This window comes from Aythya ferina, assembly GCF_964211825.1.
Source record: "Aythya ferina genome assembly, chromosome: W".
Classification (NCBI taxonomy): Eukaryota; Metazoa; Chordata; class Aves; order Anseriformes; family Anatidae; genus Aythya; species Aythya ferina.
In genome coordinates this window covers 17,174,646-17,198,366 of record NC_140313.1, presented here as the reverse complement: position 1 = coordinate 17,198,366, position 23,721 = coordinate 17,174,646, and the positions used below count along the sequence as shown (strand labels likewise).

The window sequence follows — 23,721 nt, the reverse complement described above, 5'->3', positions numbered from 1 at the left end:
GCTGTTTGATTGGTTACAATTTCGAGGACAGCTTGCAACCTAATTATTCGATTCAAATTATAAATAGGTTCTCGGGCCCCCGATACTACCTCATTCGGATTCCAGGTTGCTGATCCATAATGCTGTATGATTCTTTCAGGAGGCCATACGTTCTCTCTCCATTTTTGGGCACTACTCCTGGCTAAGGAAGCATCAATAGATCGTTTTACTCTATTCAGATCATCATATAATCTTATTCCTAAATGATTTCCTTGTATTTGTGACAATAAAAAGAACAAGGGTCTTATATACCCCACACAGCATATTCCCGACCAGTTTTCGGGTAGCCTCTTGTAGGCATGTTTGCCACACACCCAATAATGTCCCTTTAAGGCCCACGTCCCCTTTGGAAAAGGACCATCCCATCCTTCTTTATTCTTTGAAGCATGAAAATACAGATTGTTCTTGTTACTGAGTGGTCCTGTTACAATGTCTGCCCCATTTGTACTCGTATATGCACACCTCCAAGCTCCCACATTGGATTCCCACTTACAATTACAATCAAGTTCTCTTTGGCAGCCTGTCATATTACGAGCTGACCAGAAATGTTTAAAGAACACTCATCTCCCATTCTCATCTTGCCATCTCCAGCGGTAGACCCTTACCACATACTGTTCCCTAGTGGTGTTATCATGCTGACAGCTCAATATCTGACTGTCAAATTGTCCCCCTGCTTGTGCTCTTGCCATGGTTTCACATCCAGATCCAAAAAATTCCTTATATGAGCATTTCAGCCAAGTCCCGTTTCTCAGCTGGACATGTGTGGCATTCCATTTCCCACTATATGCTGTACAGTTTATAGGTCTACATTCAGGATCAGTATAATCATATCCGGGAGACAGAGTCCAATTACAAATGCTTTTTCCTACCGCTACCGTTCCTGTTCTGTTTAAACAGTATATACCCCGATCTGACGAGTGCAATTGCCACAGGCCTCCTTCCTCTTTCCAAAATTGTGTCCCTTTATGAACTCTGAAATATGTTAATCTGATTCGTGTCAATATGGAACAATGCTAGGGCCTCATAATGAAATGTGACCTTCTGTCTTACATCCCTTTGTATAAATAACCACAAGTCCAAGAGAAACAGAATGGTTAGTGTATATAGTTCTTGTATCTTGCAAAAGAATGGTCTAGTAGTTCGCGTCGATAGAGGGTTTGAAGGGTAAACCTTGAGACTCGGGTCTGGGAGATAAGAGAATAGGGGGGAGTTTTTTGAGATAACTGCTGACTATTGCATGAGACACAACTTTCTGACATCTGGCCCAGAGAATACTAAATAAGGAGAGGGGGGGAAGCTGAAGAACGACAGAAGGACAAAGCCTGGGAGGAAGACTATGAGCCTTCAGCACGAGAGACCCCCAGAGGGACCACTGGAGACTGATACGCATGCTCCAGTAGGAGGGTTTGGATTCCGGAAACTAATTATAACAACCTTGGTTTTTTTAGAAGTAGTAATGAATATGTATTAGCCTAGGAGCATAAAAATCAGCTGCTTGATGTAACTGGTGTGCTTCTTGGTGGAGCAGAGACTCCCGGCGCACCCAGCACTGTTTGCTTACCTCTATTCCTTTAATAAATTGTAAACTTTGATTATAGTCCTATTTTGAAGACTGAGCCATTTATTACAAATGGGGGCTCGTCCGGGATGGCTTTGGTTCCTGAATTCTGATTTGATCTAGGAGAGGCGCCTCAACATTTGGTGGCTCCTGTTTGAGTCAGGTAAGGACTAATGCCATCTTGAACCTGAATAAAGGTAAGCAAAGATTTTGATTTTTTTTATGAGCTCCCTTGCCGACTGCAGCACTGTATTTTGCCCGTAATTCTGCGTGCGAAGATCCGAACGAAGATGACGGAGTCGTAAGTATTTAAGGCATATACCATTCAGTTGGGTAGGATTCGGTTGCCTGTGTGTGTAAGATGTGACTGAGATGGAACTTAGTTCTGAAGCAAGTGTGGAGGTCTTCTAACCTCTGTTCCAATCTCCCACGAGGGACTTGGCCAGTGAAGGACTGAAGCGATTCCTATAGGATTCATGGGTGGATGATAGGTCCTAAACCCCCTTCAAGACACTCTTATTAAGGTAACCAAGGGCTGTGGGAATTGCCATAGTAAAATTCCTAGGTGGGTCAGACAGAATTGAAGACCAAGGACCAGAAGAAAGGGAGCAAATTACCAGACATACCACCAGAAAGTCCATTAGGAATAATGATTAGAAATTGGAACAATAGGGGCCCCAGAAAATGAAAGAGTAAATTAAAAATGGTCCATTATTATATGATAGAATGATCAAAAGAACCCTTAAGACCCCTTGTATTTTGGCCGATATTTGGGTCCACGGAGGACTGGGTCTGTCAGGCTTTGAACATTAATGTTAATAGTAGAATACCTGTGGATCCGGAAGAGAGAAAGTATGCTGTAGCTGGAACATTGGAATTAGAAATTAGAGAGCAATTGATTAAGAATGCATATGTGTTACATTTGTGATGTGCTGTGCTTAGACATCCAGATAACAGGAGCCCCTTGAACACCGAGAACCAGATCAAAACAACCTCCAAACCTGGTTCGGACTTTAACCAAGGGGTCTGAGATAAGGAGGACTGTTCACAAAGGGAGAGGTTATGCATATGTATAGGTGTACTGGGAAACCATGTATATGTAACTCTTTACTAGAGATAACCAAAGCAAGCTGCCACGTTAGGCGTGCACGACTTTGGTGGGACTACCCCTCCCGTGCCACCCAGAACTGAGTAAACATACCTACTTTGCAATCTTACTGATTGTGGAGTCAGCTTTCTGTAAGTCATTTTGGCGAGCCAGGCAGGAGACACTCTGCTCAGCTGTGGGATCGGCTGCGGAGCGGACGCCCCTAAGTGCACCCTGAGTGTTTTGCTCAGAGGGGACTCCACTCTCAGCCACTCACCGCAGGAGCAGACAAAGACCTCCTGAAGCTGCGGACAAATGGTATGTTTTCAGCTGCTGGAGTGTTAATAATTGTATGTCTTATTCTTAAATGTCCAGGTATTTTGTGTTGAAAGTATTTGTGTAAGTGTAAGGGTTTGAAACAAAGTGGAATGAGTCACTCCACAAAGAACACAGTCAGAGACAATACTTGTTTGGTTGGTTATCATTCTAAATTATATTCTTGTGGTATGAATGAGATGTGCTAGAGGCCTCTTTGTGTGATTGCATGATTGTGCTGTGTGAGTGAGATGCAGCATTGCTGCGAAGCGAGTGCAGAGTTCTGATCCACAGTTCCGTATTCTCTGTGAGGGGAGCGGCCGGAGACGAACGAAGTGCGTGACAGACCGAAAAGAAGCACTGTTTTATCCAAGTTTTGATTGGTGGTGCCCAATATATGGGCCTGGTGGAGTATCTTGTGATCCTCTTTTTGCTCTTAAATGCTTTGAGTGTGACAAGAAAAAGGCGGGAGCATTATCTAAGTAACTAACAGTTTAGAAGTGTTGGTGTATTTGCTGTGGTGTTTGGTCAGTTTCCCAAGTACTGGAGAGGGGGAGGGGGCTGACTGATTATCAAAGTGGTAGAACGGAGAGAGTCATTCCTTTGGTGGTTTAGGCTTGAGCCCTGGGAATTTGGTAAGAAGGGGGAGAGCGAATTTATTTAGGCGTCAATATCTTTTTAAATCCCCATATTGACGGATTTATAGTCATTTATAACATGAACTTCACCCAGATTAGTAACCCACCACTTGGGTTTGACCGGGCCAGCTATCCAGGGCCAACTTTCAGTTCCCCCTGGTCCTCCACAAACCCAGCAGTTACTAAGGTTAAAGGCCTTGGCCACTTCCTCCTCCAGAATGAAAAAGTTATTCCTCCATTCTTGTCCATGGCTCAATTGCCCCTGTAAAAACATTACCAGGAAGTATAGCATTTCTTATCCTTTGTATCCTTTGTGAGGGTGTGGGAAACGCCTTCAATCAAGGGGTTGGGCCTGCTTTCAGGGTCAATTTGATGGGTCTGAGAGAGTTGTCATGGAACAGCCAACTCTTAAAACAACTTGAGTTCGTGTGTGAGCTCAGATTGCCAATGGGACCACTCACGGAACTGTCAACGATTGCATTCCCCCGACCGACCCCCCACTGAGACCCTAATCACCCCGGAAATTAAACACTAAAATCTGGTTAAATTGGGAATTGAGAATCTGTTCCAACAAGGTCCAAAAGAAACCCCTATGGAATTTTTGGACCAACTTTGAAATGTAATGAAGAAAAACAAAAAAAACAACACTGTTATAAATGAAGTCTCAACTCAATCTGAATTTAGTAATATTTATAAAAGGAATATTTATAAAAGGCAAGTATACAGCGCTGGGTGTGCGGGGAGTCTACGCTCTACCAACAGGCACACACGAACATCAAGCATTCTAAATATATAGAACATAGTTTTACATACTAAACTCAAGTACACCTATACATATGTACAATCAGAAAAGGTAACAAACAATCCTTTAAGTTCCTTGACTTAACAGTCTCCATTTTCCATTCCTTTTCTTGATTACTAACAAGTCTCCATTTTCCATTCCTTTTGAACAATATGTCTCACTTTAAGTTGTCAAGCAACTCGGTCTTCAGGCGTTATGTATCCCGTTCTTCCCAGATCGAAGAAAAGCATATCCATCTCCTTTTCAAGGCCAATGAGGCCTGGGTCAAAAGGCACGTTCAGGTCAGCAGGGGGCGTAACAGCAAAAGCCTGCGATGGCTGTAGCAGCAGGGAGGCCGATGGCGTAGCAGTTGGATCAGTGGACAAGCCCGCAGCTCCCTCACTGTCTGGCAAACCACACGTTTCTGACTGTGGTCCCACATGGCTCTTTAAGGCCTCAGAGATTGCTCACCAGGTGCCGAGCAATCCCACTGCAACCTTGTCGTTTTTAGTTGCAGAGTCCCACACCTTCACCTCAGTTTGGTCCCATATTTCAGGATCATAAATGGTCTGATTGTTAATAAGGAGAATGAGCTGTAAGGTTACCAGGACAGTCTTTGTTTCTAAGGATGTATGATTCCCCATAACGCGCAACTGCTTACCAGCGAGGGACAGCTGTGTGCGCGGGTCCGCTTCTCTCAGATTGAGCTTCTTTCCAGCTCTGGTGTGCCTATTTCCAGCGACTTTCTGTACAAGCTTCTTTGAACGATTTGCTGAGGTTGGCCGAACCTATCTTCATGAGGCAATCAATGTGCCTGTTCCCGTCCTGGTCTCCGTCCTGCTTGCCTGTTCCTTTTCATTCCTTCTTTCTACTTCTTTATTGATGACATAACTTCATCGTGTTGCCTTTTTTTTTTTTTTAATCTTGAGGACAGGCTCCCCTCTTATACCCTTCTCCCCACAGCAGTCCTTTTCAAAAACAACTTTTCATTGGTCAAAGAACTTTGCAAATAACAGTAACAGCAAACACCCAGAAACTTCCATGCCTTAATGGCTGGAGAACAAGCAACCCGAGACTGCATGGAGTCTCCTGAATCACCCTTCTTTGTTCCCTCATTAAGTGTCTAATGTTATCATTAACCACGAGGCTTTCCGACCCCCATGGCCACACTCTCAAATCTCCCCCTTCTTTATTAATACCAACCATCTTCTCGACACGAATTACCACTCCATATATAGCACCACCACACAAACAAAAAAGCAAACAAACAAAAATTTGGACCTGGCTTCAGTATACAAACAGAGGCGATTGGCTAGCCTCTTTCTAGGGCAATCAGCCCCTGATGTCAGAAAGAAATTGACTTAGGCTGCAGGATAAACTTGCAACAGTCAGGAATGACAGGGACCTTGGGGCATCTACCCTAGTAGTTCCACTGGTTGAAATAAAGCTAGGGAACGAATAAGTGAGGCTTGAATTTTTTGTTGGTTAAGGGAGCTTCTTTCCCTGTGTTAATTAGTCTTGTGAGAAACACTCTGTCACTAATAACTTAGGCTCAGGGGAGGATCTCAGTGAAGTAGTAATTTATTCGGCGCCCCACAAGCAGGAGAGCACACCTACTGGTTCCAAAACACAGTTTATATACTTTTTGATGACAGAACCCTCCCCTGTTTCCCCAATGAATGGGTAATCCCGGTTCACAATCTATCTGATGCTTCACAGACAATGCATGGCCTTCAGTTGCCGGCCTGTTAAATTTCAAATTTCTTTTGACATTTTTACTGCTTGAAGTGGTAATGTTTCTTCACTTATCTGACTTGACTTGACACCGTGATTTTCACCTAATTGTCCTAAGGAGTCTGGTTGTCTGCATTTTACAAGGTCGCCTGCTAAGCTTTCTTATCACTGTAAGCATATCTCAATACCACATTCCCTCCTTCTAAACAATGTAACTCTGCAAAAACAACATTTCTATTCCCACAAGCCCAAACAACTGCAGACAATGCCAATGTTTGTAATGAATCCCCTGTCTCCCCTGGAATTATGTATTTCTCCCAACTTCCATTCTCGTACAACACATACACAGCCTTCTTACTTACTGCACCTGCATCAGTGTACACAGTGCAACCCACCACTGGTCGGGCTGAAAGCCGTGGTACTACCTGCCATTTATACGATCTTATAACTTGCCAGAGAGGCCCCTTTGGAGTTCGGGAATGTACCAATCCCGGGTAACCTAACACAGCTTCTTGTAGTGGTATGGATTGCTGTAAACACCATTCCAAATGAACCTGAGTCATCAGCAGGCTAATATCTCCTGGTTCCTGCCCACTGATCTCAATACTCTGAGAGTGACCCTTACGTACTAACTCTGCGATAGCTTCCACCTGTGTCTGAACACTCGTTTTTGGCTGAATCGGTAGGAAAATCCACTCCAGGACTCGAAAATCCTGTCCTATCATTCCACTCTTGCTATCTCCTGTTTCACTTATGCTATTCCTATTACCAGTGCTGTTAGTGTCAGTGGCATCCTCCTGATACTGTTTCTGTCTTTATCGCCCCTTACTCTCCCCTTTTTCTTTTTGCCACTGATCAAGCACTGCAAACGGATGAGAAAAATCCCTCAACAAAGATGAAAATTGGAGTCCAACGAATACTTTGAGAGAATGTGGGACGAAAGAAACACTATTAAAATAGTAAAAGAATTTACTAATCCTCTCGAAAAGGGGGGACTGAGAGGAGGCCGAAAGAATTTTAGCAGATAAGATAGGCTAATGAGCATGTGAAAGGTAGACAGAAGAATTTTAGTAAATAAGACAGGCAAGGGGCATGTACTATATCTTCCGCTACCTATTGTGCAAAGAAACTGAGGCAGGAAGTTCTGGGTGTTATAAATGAAGTCTCAACTCAATCTGAATTTAGTAATATTTATAAAAGGAATATTTATAAAAGGTATGAAAGGCAAGTAAACAGCGCTGGGTGTGCAGGGAGTCTACGCTCTACCAACAGGCACACACGAACATCAAACATTCTAAATATATAGAACATTGCTTTTACATACTAAACCCAAGTACACCTATACATATGTACAATCAGAAAAGGTACTAAACTCGAGTACGCCTATACATATGTACAATCGGAAAAGGTAACAAACAATCCTTTAAGTTCCATGACTTAACAGTCTCCATTTTCCATGCCTTTTCTTGATTACAAACACCGGAGAATTCCAGGGCTAGTCGTGGGAACAATATGTCTCGCTTTAAGTTGTTAAGCAACTCGGTCTTCGGGCCTTATGTATCCTAATCTTCCTAGATCGAAGAAAAACATATCCATCTCCTTTTCAAGGCCAATAGGGCCTGGGTCAAAAAGCAAGTCCAGGTCACCAGGGGGTGTAACAGCAAAAGCCTGCGATGGCTGTAGCAGCAGAGGGGCCGATGGCATAGCAGTCGGATCAGTAAATGAGCCCGCAGCTCCCTCACTGTCTGGCAAACCACACGTTTCTGATTGTGGTCCCACATGGCTCTTTAAGGCCTCAGAGACTGCTCGCCAGGTGCCGAGCAATCCCACTGCAAGTGAGAGGGTGTTACAATTTACTATTTACTATTTGAATGCCCGATTTCATCATCAAATCCCTTCCCAACAAGTTAGTCCCTGCCTCGGGTACATACAATAACTGCCCAGTGATTGTTCTATCCCTAGTCTCAGCTTGGTGTTCCCCCAAAAGTAGCACCGTTATCCCAGCCCCTTCAACCCCCATCACAGTTAGGGTTTCATTAGTTAATTTAATTCCTGATACTTTACAGGCCAGCAATGACCTAGCTGCCCCATTATATTGGGTTCACGTAGCAAGGTTCTGGTAGCGTGGAGGCTTCAGTGGTAGCCCCTGTGAGAGGAATCTAGCAGTTGCCCTGTGTGGTGTAATTGCCTGAGGTAACTAGGGAAATAAAACTAACATTCACATTTTAAAGAAAATGTACAGCATTGAAGAGGCTTTCAGGGTAGGGCATAGCTGCATTAACTGAGCATTCCCTAGGCTGCCAACCTTAGATGCTATCGCACTGGGGAAACCTGGTGTGCTAGCCCTAAGGAACAGTACAGAGTGTAGAGTGGAGTGGAGACACCACGGATAGGCTCTGTAACCAGGTGGGGACTCTATTGTTCTTGTGTACACTGAGACCGATAAGCTGTACTTTTTGCCACCCTGAGTCAAGGACCTGTCATGTTTTGACAGATGCTGTACCCTAGTGTACTTTTTGCTCATTATAATATCATTACAATACCAAAACACACCTCCATCCCAAAAGCTACCCACCTCCAAGGTGTGACCACCCCTCACCGAGCATGCACTCTGAATTTCTCGGAGCCTATTACTTTAAATGGAGACGGGAGAACTTTTCACCAATCATAACTAAGATATGCTTGACTAGAGTCACTCAAGCTCCACCTAAAAGATAGAAAATGATATAAATTGGCCTAAGAGAGAGGGGATGTTAGGGAAGATACCACTGTCAGGGGAGATACCATCCTGAGGGAATACAACATCCTTAGGACCCCCTGACTCTTGGGACCAGTCGACAGGCTGAGCCTCTCTTCCCCCCCCCCCCCCCCCATTGGGATGCCTTTGGGTAAGATTTGAACACTTGGTTATAAATCTTTCTAAAGTCTTTGATCCTTTTAACGTGTTAATTTCTAGGCTGCGCACCTGTAACACCTGCAACACCTGTGTATTTCATGCATGCTAGCTTGCTTTTGCAGACAGTCACTATCGCCGGCAATCCAAAGAACCTGTGTACCTGTTGCTGTAATAAATCACACTTGATTGCATTGTCATAGCTCTCATTATGTGCAACTAGGGTAAGGGTGGTTATACGTTATTGGTGAATCTGTGACCGTGATAGTTCAGTGTTCTGAATCCAACCAGACCCCTAATGGTTAATGCGTTATTGGTGATTATCTGACCGGACCCCAGACGGTTAACGCGTTATTGGTGTATCCGATTGGTTCAGTACCCTGAATCCAACCAGGCCCGTAAAGGTTAATCAGCTACACCCCTTAACGTGACACCCTGTGGCAGTTAAAGACCAGTTTCAGCTGGCTCCAAAGGGGCCCACCGCTGCCAAGAGCCAAGCCATGAGCAATGCAGTTTGTACCTCTGTAAGAGCACATTCAAGAAAAAAAAAAAACAACTGCTGCACAACAGGAGCTGGGAGAGTGAGGAGTGAAAAACCTCCCTGCAGATACCAAGGTCAGTGCAGAAGGAGTGGGAGGAGGTGCTCCAGGTGCCGGAGCCGAAGCCCCCCCTGCAGCCTGTGGAGAGGCCCCGGTGAAGCAGGCTGTCCCTCCTCCCCCCCTCCCCGCAGCCTGTGTGTACTGCAGTGGAGCAGATCTCCACGCTGCAGCCTGTGGCGAGGAGCCCATGCAGGAGCAGGTGATTGGGGAGGGGTCCCCAGGGAGTCCCAGGCCGGACTAACACTCTCCTGACAAATAGATCCCACAGCACAGACCCACACCTGGAGCAGCTCCCCAAGACTGCTGCCTGTGGAGAAACCCACACAGGACCAGCCCAGGAAGGTTGTCACCCCGCAGGAGGGTCCCTACACCTGAGCAGGGGAGAGAGTGACTGTGAAGGAGTGGTGGAAACGCAGCACCACAGGCCGACTGCACCACTCCTGACCCCCCCCCCCATGCCACTCAGGGCAGGGAAGAGGTGGAAGAGAGTGGATGGGGGAAGGTGCCCCCAGCTTATTTCTGTGTTTCTCATCACTCCAGCCCATCAGCAAGAGGTAATAAATTTTATTAATTTTCCTATGCTAAGTCACAGATTCACAGAATCACAGAACTGTAGGGGTTGGAAGGGACCTCAGGAGATCAGGTCCAACCACCCTGCCAAAATAGGTCTGTTTTGTCCGCAACGATAATTGTAGAGTAATCCTTATCTCAACCCTTGAGCCCTTTTTCATTTATCAGGGGCTTTCAGTGGGACTAGCTTTCTGAGAAGCCCCAACTCCCCTATTCTGAATTTATAACAGCAATCTCTCCTTCTTCTTCCACTTCAGATATTCCTATTTGAAGTGGCTGGCCTGGCCACACTTAAAACATCTTCTCAAAATCCTTCCCTGCTAGGATTCAGGCTGCAACACAGGTAGCTTTCCTTGCCTGCCATTCCTTTGTCTCTCTTCCTTTTGTTTTCTGCATTTTACAAGGTTGTCTGATAAGCTTTCTTATCGCTGAAAGCATATCTTGGTACCACATTCCTTCCTCCTGAACAATGTAATGTTTCTTTGCAAAAACACAAAAACACTCTTTCTTACAGTACCATGCACTAACCGTGGGGAAGGATGGCCTGACCTGAACTGGGTCAGGAGAGACAGGCTGCAAGGTGGGGCTGGCTAATTGTTTGTCTTTTTTCCCCTTGGCGAACCTGCCCAGTTATTTTAAATAAAAGCAGTTTTGGTAATGTTTCACCTGTTTTGGAGCTCTTTTTATCCTAGTGAATGAGAATTTACCAGCCTGTCTCTGTGACGAGCAGATGCTTGCATGGCTTCGCATTTCCTGGTGATTAACGCTGTTGGATACTCGGTTTTGTTCCTGTAACCTTTTGCTGTACAATTGTCACAATCTTGTGCTGAAACGGACAGTATAGTTACCTAGTCAGCTTCAACAGGCATTTTATTTTTCTTAGCTTTTAGAAGATGTATTTCTGACCTGAGGCTATGCTGCGATGAGGCTGTGCCCTGGGGGTGCTGCTAGCCAGACATGAGCAGCGCTGCAGTGTAGGTTGCCTAAATGGCACGCAGTACCTGCCAGGAGAAGGTCCTTGTGGCTGGCTGTAGTGGCCACAAAGCTTGAGGGTTTTTGCCAAATTGATGTTCTGTTTGTAATAAACCAGCGATGTTTCTCCTTACTGTAAATACCACCACCTTCTCCTTCGTTTTTGCATGGTGTTGCTCGCAGACCTTAACTCCTCTGCAGCATTGTATAGCAAGATAGCTTTGATCTGGTTGCTCCCTCGCCCAACAGATAAGAAGCTCTGTAGCAGTTCCTCAATGAAAAACAGATTTAAAATTAAAATGGCTATTAATTTTTAATCTGGCTTTGTGCTTTCAATTGTCTTTGTGAGAAAAATTGTTGTGATGCCAACACCTCTTTCCATTACAGAACAACGTAAATGGTAAATTCTGCGATAGCATTTAGGTAAATGAAGTGGTAAACGTATTTATTTACTAATACATATTCCTGAAGTTTCTGCCAGAAAGCCTAGGAAGACAATATTAATGCTTGAACTGAGCTCTTTATCTTTTTTAATATATTTTATTAACAAGCTAATTAGCAGAAACTTAACAATGGTTTACTGAGCTGTATTAACAAGAACAGCTGCTGTGATGCAGCAAAGTGAATTGAAAGTGAGCCAGTAGTGTTATGCTCTTAAAAATACTTATTTAGGCCAATAGATTAACCAAAAGATAATAAAGGTGTGCTTGGCTGTCAGTATGAACTTAATCTAAATGATCAGTGTTGATACTGACTGTTTTGGGAGAGCACTGGTAATGATTTTTCTCTGTTTTTTGAAAGGCTGTGTTTCAGCAGGAGTTGAGAAGGCAAAATAATATTGGCCTGAAGTTCCTTCTAGACAAAAACACAGATGTATTTATGTAGAACATAGTGAGTAAAGCACTGAAGAATGATTGCATAATCCCAGCAAAACTGAGGGGTACAGCCATGATCATATCAGGAAATAAATCTCTTAATTATTTTTGAATGTCTTTAGAAGAGAATCTCTGTCTGTAAAGATGTCTGTAATAGTCAGAATTTTTGCAGTATCCTGGCAATTTAGATAGTCGCAGCATTCTGGATCCTTACTAGCTTTTAGTTTACTGAAATCATCTTCAAGTGCCTTCCAACTTCACTAATTGTTGATGAATTAATTAGGTAAAGGGAGTGACCACATAGAACAAGTTTGCTATCCTGTAATGCTACTTAATGATTTCATCAATGACCTAGAAGAAAACTGAAATATAACAATTGGTAAAAACTGTAGATTTTGTGTAAGTAAATCCTATTATCAGTTTCAATAGTAATTAGTCTCTGCAAGCCTGATTAGTCAGTAAATTAAATAGTTGTCCAAATCAGTTAGAGGCCAAATGCAAAGAAAAAAGATTTGGGGTAATTTTAAAGGAGAAATTATTGTTTTCCAGCAAGCAATGACTGACACTGAAAAGACTTTATAATGTTTGGTTCATGATTATTTCTTTTTCTCTTTTTTAAAAAATCTTTACTGTATTGTGTATGTGTCCTAAATAGGGAGAAGTGAGACTTTTAATAACTTTAGGTTTCTGTAGAAGTTATGATAACTTCTATGGTGTGGTAGACAAGAAAATCACAGAACCACAGAATAACAGGATTGTAGGGGTTGGAAGGGACCTCAAGAGATCATCGAGTCCAACCCCCCTGCCAAAGCAGGTTCCCTAGAGCAGGTTGCCCAAGTACGCATCCAGACGGGCCTTGAATATCTCCAGAGAAGGAGACTCCACAACCACCCTGGGCAGCCTGTTCCAGTGCTCCCTCTGTCACTCTCACCATGAAGAAGCTCTTTCACATGTTGGTGCAGAACTTCCTGTGATCCATTTTGTGGCCATTGCCTCTTGTCCTGTCCCCACAGACCACTGAAAAGAGGTTGGCCAAATCCCTCTGTATCCCATATGTAAGATATTTGTAAACATTGAGGAGATCCCCTCTCAGTCTTCTCTTCTCAAGGCTGAACAGACCCAGGTCTCTCAGCCTTTCTTCATAGGGAAGATGCTCCAGGCCCTGTATCATCTTTGTGGCCCTCTGCTGGACTCTTTCCAGGAGATCCCTGTCTTTCTTGTACCAGGGAGCCCAGAACTGGACACAGTACTCCAGGTGAGGTCTGACCAGGGCAGAGTAGAGGGGGAGGATCACCTCCTTCGACCTGCTGGCCACACTCCTTTTAATGCACACCAGGATCCCATTGGCCCTCTTGGCCACGAGGGCACACTGCTGGCTCATGGTCAACCTGTCGTCCACCAGGACCCCCAGGTCCTTCTCCTCGGAGCTCCTCTCCAGCAGGTCGTCCCCCAGCCTGTACTGATACATGCGGTTGTTCCTTCCCAGGTGCAGGACTCTACACTTCCTCTTATTAAACCTCATTTGGTTTCTATCTGCCCATCTCTCCAGCCTGTCCAGGTCTCACTGAATGGCAGCACAGCCTTCTGGCGTGTCAGCCACTCCTCCCAGCTTTGTGTCATCAGTGTACTTGCTGAGGGCAGACACTATTCCCTCATCAAGGTCGTCGATGAAGATGTTGAACAAGACCGGACCCAGCACCGACCCCTGGGGAACACTGCTAGTCACAGGCCTCCAGCTGGACTCTGCTACTCCGATCACCACCCTCTGAGCTCAGACAATCAGCCAGTTCTCAACCCACCTTACTGTCCACTCCTCTATCCCACACTTTCTCAGCTTTGCTAGAAGGATGTCATGGGAGACAGTATCAAAAGCCTTGCTGAAGTCAAGGTAGATGACATCCACCGCTCTCCCCCCATCTACCCAGCTGGTGATGCCATCATAGAAGGCAACGAGGTTGGTCGAGCATGACTTCCCCTTGGTGAATCCATGCTGACTACTCCTCATAGTCTTCTTCCAATCACTGGGAGATGGCCTCCAGAACAAGCTGCTCCAACACCTTTCCAGGGACAGAGGTGAGACTGACTTGCCTGTAGTTTCTTGGACCCTCCTTCTTGCCCTTTTTGAAGACTGGAGTGACATTGGCTATCCTCTAGTCTTCAGGCACCTCTTCTGTTCTCCAAGACCTTTCAAAGATGATAGAGAGCGGTTCGGCAATCAGCTCTGCCAGCTCCCTCAGCACACGTGGATGCATCCCATTGGGGCCCATGGATTTGTGTGTGTTGATCCCACTCAGATGCTCCCAAACCACTCCCTCGTCAATCAGAGGGGAGCTGTCCACTTCCCAGACTCTCTCTCCTCCCTCCAGGGTCCAGGAGTCCCGGGGAGGACTCTTTGAAGCAACGACCGAAGCAAAGAAGGCATTCAGTATCTCCGCCTTCTCAGCATCCCCTGTTACCAGGACAACCCCCTCGTTCATCAGGGGACCCACATTATCCCTAGTCTTCCTTTTACTATTTACATACTTAAAAAAAAAATCTTCTTATCATTTATCTCCTTTGCCAGCTTCTCCAGGTGGACTTTAGCCTTCCTCATCATGTCCCTGCAGGCCCTGACAACACACCTATACTCCTCCAAAGAGGACAGGCCCTTTTTCCACATTTCATAGACCTTCTTCTTCCTTTTGATCTTGTCGATGAGCTCCGTGCTCATCCATGCAGGTCTCCTGCCCCCCTTCCCTGATTTCTTACTCTTCAGGATGCACCAATCCTGAGCTTGGAAGAAGTGCTGTTTAAATGTAGCCCAGCTCTCACAAGCACCCTTGTCTTCTAGCAATCTAGCCCACGAGGTAATCCCAAGTAGGTCCCAGAAGAGGTAGAATCCCATCCTCTGTTACAAATGAGCTTTACTGTTCTGCTGCATATGTCATTGCTAGCAACAGCCATACTCCTAGAGCTTTAGGTAAGACTTCAGTATCCTGAGCCCACGTCCCTGAACACTCCGAGGATAAGAATACAACCTGGAGATAATTCTCCAGTGTGTGGAAGCCACTGGGAAGGAAAGGACTGGTGCTTGCAGGAGCAAGATAAGGAGTGGTTTTGTAGAGTTCTGTAAAATGTAGCTTCGTCCATGCTGAAAGCCTCATATTTAGGTGTGTTGTGTTGTTGTAGTCCTGGCAAAAAGTACTAAGGCAGTAATAACTTCAGTTGCTGGGAAGGAATGCAGTCCTGAATGCATTTGTAGTTGAGTAAAAGGATGGAAAGCTTGAGATAAAAATTTTAGTGTGTTTTTGGGGTTGTCTTGCCCAGAGACTTGTCAGCAGAAACTTTTGAGGCCTCTTACTGAGGCCTGCCTCTAAACCCCCTTGATTGATGATGTTGCCTGTTGTGGTATAACACAGAGCTTTAGGGCCTGTGGTTCTTCCAGTCCCTTAAAGTTGGATGTAGATTTCCCTTCTCTTTGCCTCGCCTCCCACCTTCCTCTCCAGTACTGTCTGGCCTTGCTCCTCTCTCACTGCGCTTCTGGGCTCTCCTTTCCTTCACCATGACTTAAAGTTGTTTTCATCTCAAGCCCAAGCAATACCACTGTCTTAATGACTTCTTAAACCACCAAGCAACTAAACCCATAAAACTGACATTTCACATCCATGTTTTTTATAATGGTCACTCCATATATCTTCTTCTACTTTTACAAAAGGGGATATGATTATCCCAACTGGAGGGTAAGGCTTTGTTATTTTTAGGCACAGATCAGGGATTTTACAACTCCAATACCATCCTATCGCAGACTATATGAACAGCCTGTAGGAGAACATTCAGTCAAGTGGGAGAAAAATGTGCATGAAGTTTACATTAATGTAAATGGACATTTGTAGGAGGACTGCATGCGTAAAACATAAGGAAGAAAACTATTATGGTTTTCTCTGCTCCCTGCCCCAAAAGAAGACCTAAATTTAGCCTGTGTGTTGGAAACTTGCAGGCAATGAAAAAATGCAGGCTTCAGTTAAAAGTAATATCTAAAGTAATATAAAAGTAAAATAAATATTTATACTAGTTAGGCATTTATCAGTTAAGTGGGTACTTAGCAAACACAAAGAGATGGTAGGTATATTTCTCAACACTTAAGTGTTCTTATACATTATGAGGTGATTGTATGTAGCACAGCTGTAGCACTAAATTCTCACAGAGTAGTGATTTTTTTTTCTTTTTAACACAGCACAATATCAAAACAGGGAAAATGTTAAATGAATGATTAACAAAAAAATGAATGATTTGTTAAATGAATACCAAAAAATATTAAAAGAAAAATATTCTTTAGGAACATGCTTTAGAAATTTCCCAGCCCTACTTGGCTCAGCAGTATGATATTCCCAGTTTATGTTATGTGAATTTGAAGTCTCCCATAAGGACAAGGGCGGCTAACCCTGAGACTTCCCCCATTGCCAAAGAACATGCCATCATTCTGGGTGAGCAGTCAGTAGCAGACACCCACAACAACATCGTGGTTGCTGTCGGACCTTTAATCCTCACCCAGAGACTCTCTACCACGTCTCCCCTCGCTGCAAGGGCTGCACAGTGTAACCTCCCTTCCGTACAGCCCAAAGTTAGGATATGGAGTAATAAAGATGCAGATCAGAAATGTATCTGTATGTATACAAAAACCCTGCTTTGTCTTCTACATGTAATTATATTTTGAGTTGAGCTGGGTTGGATTTTTAACTAATATTTTATCCTTGCATGAAAATGGGTTCCAGGTGTTCAGATGCACTCATTAAGACCCAGACTGCATTAGAAACATTTGTTGATGTAGTGATAAAAAAAAATGTGTGCATTTATTTCTGTGTTAATTACAACTCCATCTTTTAAAATGTTCCTTCTGGTGTATTTTTCCCCATTAGAGTAACTAGTATAAACTAATGGTGTGGTGTGTGATTTTTGTATGGTTATTATTCCCCATCTTTTTCCTTTTTTTTTTTTTTTCCCCTATGTGGCACTTTGTGCATTAAAAGGATTTTCAAGAATAACCCCATTAACTGCACTGCTGTGACCTACAGGTGTCTCAGTACAGAATGAGACAAGCCTAAATTAGTAAAATCGCATCTTCCTTTGCTGTGTCACGTGTTTAACACATAATTACCAGGGTCAGGTATTTTCTTCTGCAAATCAAAGGAGGGGAATAGCTCTTAGCAACAGACAGAGTCATTATGGAAATAAGAAAAATTCTTTCTGGGATAATATTTGTGAGAGGGGCTCTGAAAATCTTGCATTTCACCAATTAAGTCTTTGAAGAGGTTTTTGGCGGAGGTGAAGTATCAATTTCTGGTGTGTTGGCTGCAGAAGCAGAAAAGCCAGGCCCTTGTCAAAGCCACCAAAAGCCTCAGGAGGTGGGGAGAAGTCTCAGAGGAAGACTTGTCAAAGAGAGGGGCAATGCTGGGAGAAGAGGAGAAAGCTGTTTGTGGGAACTCTCCTGAGCTGCAGCTTGCAGCTGGGTGTGCCACCGCTCCTGTAGCACTTGGCAGAGATGAGCTGTTCTGTCTCTACCAGGTGATTCTCCCTTTTTGTGTCAGTTGACATGATGCTAAGTCTGAGCTATATTTTAAGGTGTACCTCCACTCTTTGCACTTACAAAAACATGTCAAAAATGTGAACTATTTGTAATACTTAATGTTATGAACAACTTAGTTTCTTCTTTAGATCGATAATTTAAAATCAAGTAGTAAGAGTTTAAATGTCACGTAGACTTGCTTTAAAAAGAAACTAGTTTGTTTTTTCCTTCCCCACCCAGGTGAATTTCACAGTAGACCAGATCCAAGCGATCATGGACAAGAAGTTCAATATTAGAAATATGTCTGTGATTGCTCATGTGAATTTGTTCAGTCTCCCCCTCAATGTAAAACATCGGCATCCACAGCAGCAGCAAGGAGTTCCACAGATCTATACTCCTGTGAAGAACTGACTCCTTTTATGTCTCTTGAATTTGGCTGCTAGCATCAACTAATGCTTCGTGTCAGAAATGAACATGAGCAATTGATCTTCACCCATTGTGTCAATGTAGTTTAATTTTTAGCCCTCTATGGTATCCTTCCTGCTACATTGCTACTCTTTCCATTCTAAAGAATCCTAGCTTATGTCTTTGCATGGAAGCCAGTTCAGGGCTTTGGTCATCTGTATTCCCCCTCTCTAAACCTTTTCCTAGTTCTGCAGTAACTGCGTTAGTAATAAAGGAACCACAACTGCACACAGTAATTAAGGTGCAGGCTTGCACTAGCTGTGATGTTTTTGTTCTCTGTGCCTTTCCTAACGGGTTCTAGAATTTGATTTATTTTTGCCTGCTTCTTTCTGAACACTGAATGCTTTTGTAATGCTAACTGTGATGCTAGGATTTCACACTGAGTGGCAGTGATCAGTGCAGGCCTCATTACATGTTAAACATAATTTTCCCATATACTTATATATTCTATTATCTAAATTGACTTTTACATGCTATTTTAATGTTAGTTTATTGGTCCTTCTGCAGCTTTGTGGAGCTGGCTTCATTTTTACCTGCTTGAAAGAATGGCTTGGAAAGTAGCAGTTTCCTTTCTATGCAGAAATTCACAATAAACCATTATTTTTCTGTTGCTGAATCATCCTTTTTTTTTCTTCATTTTTTTCCCCCCTATGCATTAGGTTTTACTGCTGACTTGAGATCCAACACTGGTGGCTTTTCCACAGTGCGTCTTTGATCACTGGCAGATTTTGCCTGGATATGCCTATGATGCAAATTCTCATCCTTGGCAAGTTGTCGCTGAAATGTGTAAATGCAAAAGGCATTCTACCTCTAGCTAACTTCCTAGATAAGTTGTAATCACATCTGTTTCATGTTGTGTGATATGCTGCCCAGTTTTGTCCTGAGAACACTTCCTCATAAAACTGAGGAAGAAAATGGAAAGTTTTTAGAATGTTACATTGGATACACAGACAGTCTTAACATATTGTGATTGTGGCATAATCACCTACTGAAAAAATAAAAATTATGTGTTAATTTGGTTTATGGGATTGTTGTTGCCTGTATGTTTTCTGTGACCATTGTTGCCTGTTGCAAAAATACATACACAAAAAGTTGTTCTTTCTAATGGTGTTCTTTCCAGTTTGCCTAATCCGCAATCGTTTTCTAACCTAGGAAGGAGCTCCCTTCATTGTTGCTCTTGCAGAAATTCTTGTTGAATGGTCAGTTTTTGTCCTCTCAGACAGAAGACGCATTCACTCATTTCCAAATTTGAATCCTCTGTGTTGTTGAAGACTGATAGCGAAAGGCTTGCAGTTACAGGTAAACTTTCTAGCATCCAGAGCCTAGACTTAAAAGCAGATTTACAAGGAGAAATGCTGGAGTTCTTGCTGCTGGACAGGTACAAAACCTCACGTGGTCAGTGCTGTATTGTTGGGCAAAGCCCTGCCAAGAACCTTTTCTACGAGATTTACTCCTGTCCAAACTACTTGGATAAATAGTCAGATGCATTTTAACTTCCACATAGAACTTTTTAAAGAAGAGTAAAGCAAAAATTCATCTAGATACAATGGACAGGTGTGCTTAGCACAAGAAGCACACCTGGAATCAAGGCCTGTGCCATTAAGTTGGAACTCCCAGTCTCCTTTGCACACACCACTACTTAAAGAAAGGCTTTGTTGTCTGGTGGAATAAAATAATCAAATAGGTCACATGGCTGTACCACACTACTTCAGATCATTGATGCATATCATCCACAAACAAGTAAATTAAAGGATTTAGGTATTACTAAAGCTTGGTAATTACTGTGCTTAAATCAACATGGTAGGAAAACTACACTGTTCACATTAACGCTTGCCTCACGCTGCCCTAACAGTTTAGTTCTCTCCTAGATGGGTAGAACTCACATCCCTTAAGTTTGCATTTGATATAACTGTTGTAGGTCTAGAAAGTTTATTTAAAACTAAAGGCAGATGCAGAAGTCTTGCCCTGACTGGCTAGAGATCACAGCCCTGATACATAGCTATAAGTAACTACTAACTGGGCACATTCACTTGCTTAAAAATATTCTAACTGTATTTTATTAATACCACCACTGTTTTAGAGCATATGTCCTAAAAATAGCACTTTTAATAGCACTCTTGCATTAACTTTTCTGAATTATGTGTAAGATGCTGTGCTGGGCTGTCTGGGATGGAGTTAACTTTCCCTGCAGCAGCCCATACAGTGCTGTGCTCTGCACTCCAGTGTTGTGTCTATTGTTGCATAATACTGGCAGCACATCAGGACTCCCTCCAAGCCCCCAAGAGCCAACAGGCTGGGGGTGGGCAAGTGATGGGGAGGGGACATCGCCAGGGCAGCTGACCTAAACCAACCAAAGGGATATTCCATGCCATATGATGTCACACTCAGCAATAAAAAGGGGGGATCCCATGGTGGAAGGGCCTGCCCTCCCAAACAACTGTTACACATATTGAGGCCCTGCTTCCCAGGACATGGTCGAACATCGCTCGTTGATGGGAAGTAGAAACTTTTTTTTCCCCTCTCTCTCTGTGCTTCTGCGTGGCCTTTTTTTTTTTTTTTCCCTCTCCCTTTTCCCTTTAATTAAGTCATCCTTATCTCAATCCTTGAGCTCTTTGTGTCGTATTTTCTCCCCCTTCCTCTTTGAGGAGGGGGAGTGAGAGAGCGGCTGTGGTGGAACTCGACTGCCCACCCAATGAGAACCACCACAGTCCTTTTTGGCACCCAATGTGGGGCACAAGGGTTGAGATAACAGTAGAATTGATTACAATATTTACAACTAACACACTTCCTAGTCACAATGTTCAGCTTGCTGTTAATATTTTTCTGTGTGACTATGTCGTATGTAATCCGTCCTATGTTCTATTTTCTCCTCTATATCTGATCAGAGAACGTGCTAAAATCTGTGTTTGGTTTCTTTATCACACTGTGCTGTAACACACTGGCCTTGAGTTTAGTCTGGTCCTCAGGTCCTGCATTGTTATTATTCCGGTCTCCTGGAGATTATCTTTTTGGAAATATTAAGAATTACACTGCTTCTTTTTCTCCTCTAGAAGTCAATTTGTGAATAATATTGGGAATGGTACCTTCTTCTCTCCCTGTGGGCTACTTACAGCAGCCTTTGAGTATCTTGAATAACCTTGGTCAACTGTCATCCTCCTATTACTAGTCCTGCAAAATGTTTTGCTTTTCCTCCCTAAGGTCAAACAATTCATTAAGAATATCATCCAAGAATCTGCCCCAAGACAAAGTAGTTGTGAGTGGCAAGGTGTGTATAAGGATATAGGCAGGTACCTGTCACAGTTTTCTCCTCCAATGGTTTTTCACTTCACCCCTGAACAAGTGCGAAATACAAAAAAAATGGTAGAATGTTTGAAAGACGTATGCCCTGACCCTGGCAATACTAGAGAACTCCACCAGCTTGCTGCACTCTGCTGGGGTCTGGCTCATGCCTATCAAATGGTAATTAACACTGCCCAGAACCCTCAAGGGGATGGGGACATCTTTGAATTCGATGACGAGATAACACACACTGTGACCATCCCAGAGGACCAACCATCCATGGTATCAGTTGCCCCTATAGTCAAGACAAAATAATGGAAACGGAAGCCAGCTCATTTAGTAAGGGAAGAAGCCTCTCCTAAGAAGGAGGGAGAAGAGGAAAAGGCAGGCAGCTCTAAAGCAGCATCATCCCAACAACATCAGGGAGAAGAGACTGAAATCATAAATGAATCAGAAACCACACAATCCCTATCCCTGAGTGAGTTGTGAGAAATATGAAAGGATTTCAGTTGACACCCAGGTGAGCACATCCTCACCTGGCTGCTTTGATGCTGGGACATTGGGGCCAATAGCCAACAACTAGAAGGCAATGAAGCCAAGCAGCTGGGATCCCTCTCTAGAGAAAGGCTCATTGACAGAGTAATTGGGAGAGAGGCACAGGTTCTCAGCCTCTGGAAGCGACTTCTGGCAGCTGTGAAAGACAGGTATCCCCACAAGGAAGATATTGTACATCAAGTAGGCAAGTGGACCACCATGGAGAAAGGTCTCCAGCACCTGTGGGAATTAGCTGTGCTGGAGATGATTTATAGTGATTTCTTCTCTGGATACCCAGTCCCCTGAGCTAGTGGAAGGGGATGGGGAGCAGAATGTGGCCCTCACAATCCACGAGGAAATGGTTGGCGACCTGCTACGGCACTTGGATGTGCACAAGTCGATGGGGCCGGATGGGATCCACCCAAGGGTATTGAGAGAACTGCAGAAGAGCTGGCCAAGCCATCATTTATCAGCAGTCCTGGCTATCAGGGGAGGTCCCAGTCGACTGGCGGCTAGCAAACGTGATGCCCATCTACAAGAAGGGCTGGAAGGTAGACACGGGAAACTATAGGCCTGTCATTCTGACTTCGGTGCCAGGGAAGCTCATGGAGCAAATTATCTTGAGTGTCATCACGCAGCACTTGCAGGGCAAGCAGGCGATCAGGCCCAGTCAGCATGGGTTTATGAAAGGCAGGTCCTGCTTGATGAACCTGATCTCCTTCTATGACAAAGTGATGCGCTGGGTGGATGAGGGAAAGGCTGTGGATGTGGTCTACCTTGACTTCAGCAAGGCTTTTGACACCGTTTCCCACAGCATTCTCCTGAAGAAACCGGATGCTTGTGGCTTGGACTGGCGTACGCTTCGTTGGGTTAAAAACTGCCTGGATATCTGGGCCCAAAGAGTTGTGGTAAATGGAGTTAAATCCAGTTGGAGGCTGGTCACTAGTGGAGTCTCCCAGGGCTCAGTATTAGGGCCAGTTCTCTTTAATAGCTTTATCGATGATCTGGATGAGGGGATCAAGTGCACCCTCAGTAAGTTTGCAGACGACACCAAGTTAGGTGTGTGTGTTGATCTGCTCGAGGGTAGGAAGGCGCTGCAGGAGGATCTGGATAGGCTGGACCTGCCTGCCCCTTTAAATTGCTATAATAATGGTGAAAAATTATGGAGCAGAAAACAATATATAAAATTTACAAAGCCCCTAAGTGACCGTTATCAAAATAATGCTGGCTTAGATAAGGGAGCAGTGCCAAACTAATGTTGTCTGAAGCATCTGCTGTAAAGACATATACATGTTTACAGCTGTTAAAATTGATAGAAAATTATTTTAGGTGCATATTTCTGTTTAAACAAACAAACAAACAAAAAACACAAACAAGGAAATAAGAGAATAACTCTTTTTCCCCTCTCTCCCTGTGCTTCTGCACAGCCTTTTTTTTGTTTTGTTTTTTCTTCCCTCTCCCTTTTCCCTTTAATTAAGTCATCCTTATCTCAATCCTTGAGCTCTTTGTGTCGTATTTTCTCTCTCTTTCCCTTTGAGGAGGGGGAGTGAGAGAGCGGTCGTGGTGGAACTCAGCTGCCCACCCGAGTAAAACCACCACAGATGCTTACCTCACTTCAGCCAGTCAGTTTGCAAATTAATAGTACAAACAGCATGTTCAGTAACAGGTAAGTTTTAAACAGTTTATTCACAATGGCTTTCAAACCTCTCCCCCCCTCTATTTCTAGTTCAAGTTACTGTGCAGTTGTGATGCAGAGAGCACTGATCAGCTGCAGGGCATTAGGAAAAAATGTCATGAGTCGCATGGCTTTATTGGAAATAAATCATGCTAAAACCTGATC

The 23,721-nt window shown here is 43.8% G+C and overlaps 1 protein-coding gene and 1 long non-coding RNA gene across 2 annotated transcripts in view; one reads left to right on the top strand and one right to left on the bottom strand.

Annotated features, from left to right (window-relative positions):
* Positions 1-4,312: 4,312 nt before the first annotated feature.
* The window catches only part of LOC311426289 (E3 SUMO-protein ligase PIAS2-like), a 64,195-nt gene continuing 44,786 nt past the window's right edge, over positions 4,313-23,721 (bottom strand). Inside the window, exon 14 of the mRNA XM_084502590.1 lies at positions 4,313-7,981. Coding sequence (XP_084358716.1) covers positions 7,940-7,981 — 42 coding nt within the window. The 3' untranslated portion in view covers positions 4,313-7,939. The remainder of the gene's footprint in view (positions 7,982-23,721) is intronic.
* LOC311426415 lies at positions 7,988-19,091 on the top strand. Its single transcript, XR_014686730.1, has 2 exons — positions 7,988-9,040; positions 18,728-19,091. It is a non-coding gene; the product is annotated as an uncharacterized lncRNA (long non-coding RNA).